We start from the raw sequence: 5,929 nt of genomic DNA, 5'->3' as shown, positions 1-5,929 counted from the left end.
AACCGTCAAATTTTTGTTGTCTTTCACTTAAACATTCTCGAAACAAGATATGTCAACTTCACAAGCAAAATTATTCAATATTTCATATCTTGCGTTCAGTTGAACAGAATCTGAATGAAGAAAAGCATGTGTGTTTGTCTTTCTCCATTAGCAAACATGTTTGTTTCTCATTTAAAGGAAAAGTACTGTAAAGTAGACACGTTGTTTGTTTCTAAAGTGAATATATCATGTTTTATTGATGTTCAATATATTTATATATAATGCCAAGGACAGAAATAGTTATTTATACAGAAAAACGTTTCACTTTTAACCAATATGTGTGTGTGTTTTCTTCTAGACAAGTGTCTGTGAATTTAACATCCGCATGTAACATTGTCCTGAGAGGTCCACCACACACAGAGTGGAAGATCCACACCGATCAAGAAGTGAAGTTCATGGTGAGAAAGAAAGAGCTGATGGGATATAACACACATGCATATACACACACACACACACAGACACAGAGACACACACACAGATTCAGAGATGATGATGACATGTGGTGGTGTGTATGTGTGTTTCAGTCTAATAATATGGTGACGTTCAAGAGCTTCCCGGTGAAACCGCGCTTGATCTGTCAGATGGTGATGATGATCTCATACAGAAGGTCTTCTCACAATTTAACACAACATTCATCAGCAGTTATACAAAGATTAATCGCAGCATCCCAGCTGTTCAATTGTGGATCAAGACCAACAGCACATCTACAGGTGATCCACGCTCTCGCTGGAAATACACAACAGACTTTCAGCTCCATTTGAACTTGATTTGAAGAGTATCTCTGTGTTTAGATGAGGAGTCAGATGAAGAAGAGCCGAGCACGTCATCACCCGGTTCTTCATCCGTCCCTATCCAGATGCAGTTATTCTCTTCTCCAGACTACAGATCTCCTCTGGATGGCAGCAGTAAAGTTCAGAGTGATAAGAGACTTTACGCAGAGGTACAACACCATTACTTTGCATCAACAATGAACTGTCATTCACATTCCTGCTTATGCACTGTTAAGGCTGTGTTCACATTTTATGTCTATTTGACAAGAAAAAGTTGACAATGGTGCTTTTTTAGTACAAAAGAAAAGATTGCAGCGTAGTGGTTACAAATAGCAGCCGGCAACGAATTCAGAGGCAGCGTTTGTGCATGAAGGCAGCTCAGCGTCACAGGCCGCATGAAGGAAGTCTATTTCAATTATAAACAGAGAGCGTCTTTGACATAACCAATCATATATTTAAAATATAGAAAATTCAACTTTCATTTATCCAAAACTACGATTGCGTTTCCGCCACCATAACATTCTTTCGAGTTTGATCCTGCTCGACCAATCAGCTTCCTTTCATGTTGTTATGGAGACCACAGGTCTTGCTACTTACTTGTCAATGATTAGCTGTGAAAAAGGTGCTTGATGTAGAGCGTTTTTGTTTTTTTCAGAAAAGTTTTTCTAGGCGTTCTAGGCGTTTTTTCAACGTCAAAAGACGCTCTGACTGCAGAAAAAGGCGTCAACGCTCAATAAAGCGCTCAGGACGGTTTTGAAAACGCTGTTTACGCCATAGGATTATAATGTAAAACAGACGCTTGAAGCTGCAAAAAAGAAGTCGAGTGTGAACATGGCCTTAGACATCTTTTATCATGTCAGTGATCTGTTTCACTGGCCAATCAGAATCAAGCATTCAAATGAGCCATGTAATAGAGGCTTTTAATCCACGTCCTCCACCAGACTGTGACACCAGAGATTTCACAGATGTTTGATATAGTTGTCATTACCTGTTGTTGTTCGGTCAACTGATAGTTTTGTGTGATTGGACTGATTAAATGTAGATGTCCACTGCACAATGTTGACATTTTCCTTTGCGCTGGAAGGAACTGAAGAAATAAATGCATAATACGGGTTTATGATCAAGGAGATGTTGAGAAAGCTGTTGGTTGAAAAGTTCCTTTAGTGTAACATCAGCACAAACAATAACACTAATAAGACCTGTGAGCCTCCTATGATCAGTTGTCAGGTTGTCATGTGTGTCTCTGTTGTGGTTCTTCTTAAATCAGATCTCCAGTCAGCATTTAGGAGAGATCTCTTTCAGGATCAGAGTCAGCAGATGTTGGGTTCGCTCTGTGCCGCTGGTGAGGAACATTTCCTTCAAAGAAGACACCTGTTTCCTTCCAGAATGTCCCAAGAGACTCAGTTTCTCTCTAGAGCTTCTTCAGGACCTGCCGTCCAGCTCATGGGATCTGGAGTGTGCCGTCAGACTCTGTAATGACCTGGCAAAGGTTTGTTTCCCACAAACATCTTCACGTTCATTTGATTGATAAACTGGTCTTTTATTCTGCTGTGTTGTGTTTTCAGATTTGTTTGGATGAAACGCAGGTGAAGAGGAACGTGCAGGTCATCAGATCTTACATACCCAGCCCAGGTGAGTTCAGTGCTCTTCACTCCATAATCCGCTCGTCCTACCTGTGATGTCATGATAAACATGTTACATTTAAAACTGAAGTGTCTCTTTTGAAACATTTTATTCTCCAAAAACTTAGTTGAAACCATGAAGTCGACATTTTACTTACATTTAATAAGGGTTCTATGGAATCACTTTTATTCACCTGAAATCACTTTTGTAAGGTTCTTTTGATGCGGACATCTTACATCTTTGACCCATATGTGAGTAGACGTCTGAAGATGTCTCAACGTATAAATCATTATTATAATCTTATTGTTGTGGATCGAGGCGAGCAGACAGATTTTGTTTCTTTTAATCCATGATGGATTGGGCCGTTCCAACATTGGGCGATTCTGTTGAGTGATGTTGACTTCTTGAGCTGATGTTGACCCGTGTGTGTGTGTCAATCAATCACAGAGTATGAGTGTCCAGTGCCTCCTGACACCTTTGATAACCCCGAGGTCAAATTCAAAAACATCCTCAATTCAGCAACATTCAGCAATAGACACCCATTCATCTGTGAAATATTTGCATTGTTCCGTTAGATTGGATGTGACCCCCCCGCCTTCACCTGATGCTGTCAGTGGTCACGTCGACGAGGTCACAGAGGAGGACGGGGGGGGGGTCTTGGGTTTGAGGAAGGTCTGCTCGCTGACCTCATGGCCCCAATCAGAAATAATGAGCCAGCGGGGGATTTATTGTGTGCGAGGTCTGGTATGTGCCGTCGTCTGAGCACGGGTCACTATTGTCAGCTTCACACAAAGAAGAAGAGATGTTGTTCTTCAGAGGAGCAGATGAATGTGTTATATTGTGACACTGACTCCTGTCATCCGTCTGAAACAATGAGCGAGGCTCGACCAGCATCTGACAGAGACGGTGGAGATGTCCAGAGATCAGAATGTGTTGTGGTGTTCCAGCGGCTCCAGACGGGATGTGAGATCTCGGGACGTCTTTCCTGTTTGAAGGGCCTGGAGTTCATCCACCCGTCCAACGCTTCCGGACTGTGTTTGCTCAGCTCAGACACACAAATACAACTCGGAGGAAAACTCGTAAACCGCGTCTTTCTGCGGCCCGTAAGAATCCAGGACTGACACAGTCGAGGTGTTTTCACAAACATTCTTGTCACTCACGAGTCACGACACATTATTGAGTTTTTATTATTTCCACCGCTGGAAGTTTAATGTTTTTAACAGAGATGTGAATGCATTCGTCGATTATTTGAGAAAAAGAAAAACAGGTTTTTAGAGTTTTAAAAAGTTCAGACCTCATGAGATCGTGTTCATCGTTTCTGTGATGTGAAAAACATTGAGGTGATTTCATGTTTGTTGAAATGAGACGGTGTGCGTTTGACACATGTGGTGTGTTTCAGATCAGTGTTTTGAGTTTGGACTCTCGGCCGTTCTGGGAATCGCGTTCGGAGGATTCATGATCGGAGTTCTTCTCACGGGGGCTTTATGGTTCATTAAAATCCGCACAGGTGAGTACCGGACACCCCGCCGCAGTGTTTTACTTTGACAATAATGCAAACTGGGACCATCACGTGTGTTTCAGGTCTTCCTGGAGGTCTGGACATGAGATCCACGGCGGCTGAACTCTCAGGTAAACTCTTTGTTTTGATGGCTGTTAGATATTATTTTCCCAATAGATGAATAAGCCCACATAAATGAATGAATAAGTGAAGCCTATGTGTGGTTTTACTGCTCACAGAGTGGAAAGCTGCAGGAACCTGAAGTTTAACAATGGTGATCAGTCTGTGTTTATTTGGTGCTCTAATCTTCTCTCTGTCTCTATTTCTGTGTGTCTGGTGCAGTTCTGTCTCTGTCGGGATGCCCGTGCGGTCTGACCAAACGCCAGCCGGTGCCCACCCACCCGTCAGCGTCCGAGAACAGCAGCGCCAACGCCAGCATCGGCAGCACTCAGAGCACACCCACCAGCAGCGTGGCATAACGGTCCTGAGACCTTCCTTTACCTCACAGCACCTCCGTCAGTCACCGGCCAGCGGAAGTCATCAGGCCTCCAGAAAAACACAAGAACCTTGGATACCAGCGACAGGAAAAACAAAGCACAAGCCCTCGGGAACCAAGCGGAAATTCATGGCATTCCTCGGTCGAGGAGGCAAAATAAAAGACAAACAGCGGCGGGTCTCCGTGACGCATGCGTGCGCTCTCAGAGCGTCTGATTCATCCAGTGAACCATCTACAGTACACGCATGTCTCTCTCACAGCTCTTACTGTAACGAGCGTCTCATTCGTTCGGGACTATTTGGGATCCTCTGAGTCAATCTGAGAAAGCATCGGTGTGTGACGACACTATCAGCTGTGATTCATGTCCGCTTCCCATCAAATTACTGAACTTGACTTCAATTGAGTTTCTTTGGGGCTCAGAATAAACCTCAGAGTTCATTTCTGTGAACTGAAATCAAACTTCCACTTTCTGAAACATGCTGAGTTGATTCAGTCGACGGTCGGGTAAGCGCTTCATTTCTGACCCGACGCTCGCTCGTGTCAACTCAACATGTTTTAGAGTTCAGAATATGAAGATTGGATGTTTGGAGTTCAGTTATGATGTAGCTTATTTTACAACCGTTCATTCATACTACACATGTGAATGTATTCATGTATCTGGAGATCTGTGGTTTTTCTGTGTGTGTGTGTGTGTGTGAGAGAGAGATAAAAGATTTAAAGGAGTAGTTCACTTTGAAAATAAATGTTGATGATCATTTCCTCACCCTCATGTCATCCAAGATGTTTCTGTGTTTGTTTCTTTACTGGAAAAGAAATGAAGGTTTTTGATGAAAACATTGCAGGATTTTTCTCCATATAGTGACTTCAATGGACTCCAAACGCTTGAAGGTCAAAGTTATAGTTTCAGTGCAGCTTCAAAGGACTTTAAACCAAACCAGACCATGAATAAAGATCTCATTTTCTAAAAAAAAAATAAGTATATGCTCTATAAACACAAATGCTGGCCTTGCTCTGTTCTGCGATGCGCGTTCATGGCTTTACAAAATACTTAATTACATTGAAAAGGTCACACTTGATGTAGGCTGAAGTAAAGAGTCAGTGTAAAAGTCCTCTGAAGCTGCACTGAAACTGTCATTTTCTCCTTCAAGTGTTTGGAGTCCAATGAAGTCACTACGTGGAGAAAAATCCTGCAATGTTTTCATCAAAAACCTTCATTTCTTTTCCACTAATTGAAAAAAAAACACCGAAACATCCTGGATGACATGAGGGTGAGGAAATGATCCTGAACTTTTATTTTGAAAGTGAACTACTCCTTTAAGGATCGCTTCAGTCAAAGATGACAATTTTGATCCAAAAGTGACCAAGAGTGCATTAAATTTCTGTATTTTTATCAGTTTGTGTGTTTACTTGGAATTAAACTCATGATCTTTGTGTTGCTTACAAATATAAATTAAGTTACAACATGAATAAAATTGGATTGTATTTATATTTATTTACTTCCGT

The 5,929-nt window shown here is 42.0% G+C and overlaps 1 protein-coding gene across 1 annotated transcript; it reads left to right on the top strand.

Annotated features, from left to right (window-relative positions):
* Positions 1-337: 337 nt before the first annotated feature.
* Positions 338-5,601, top strand: LOC130417154 (endoglin-like; the record flags this gene model as incomplete). The annotated part of the gene is given in 9 exon segments (XM_056742457.1): positions 338-437; positions 564-609; positions 612-749; positions 831-979; positions 2,077-2,298; positions 2,375-2,441; positions 3,832-3,939; positions 4,014-4,061; positions 4,273-5,601. Coding segments are annotated over 9 exon segments (1,015 nt in total), but the record flags the coding sequence as incomplete, so codon positions are not given.
* Positions 5,602-5,929: the final 328 nt, after the last annotated feature.

Source organism: Triplophysa dalaica, unplaced genomic scaffold, assembly GCF_015846415.1.
Source record: "Triplophysa dalaica isolate WHDGS20190420 unplaced genomic scaffold, ASM1584641v1 Contig24, whole genome shotgun sequence".
Lineage (NCBI taxonomy): Eukaryota > Metazoa > Chordata > Actinopteri > Cypriniformes > Nemacheilidae > Triplophysa > Triplophysa dalaica.
The sequence above is the reverse complement of the archived record's forward strand: the minus strand, read 5'-3'. Positions and strand labels throughout refer to the sequence as shown.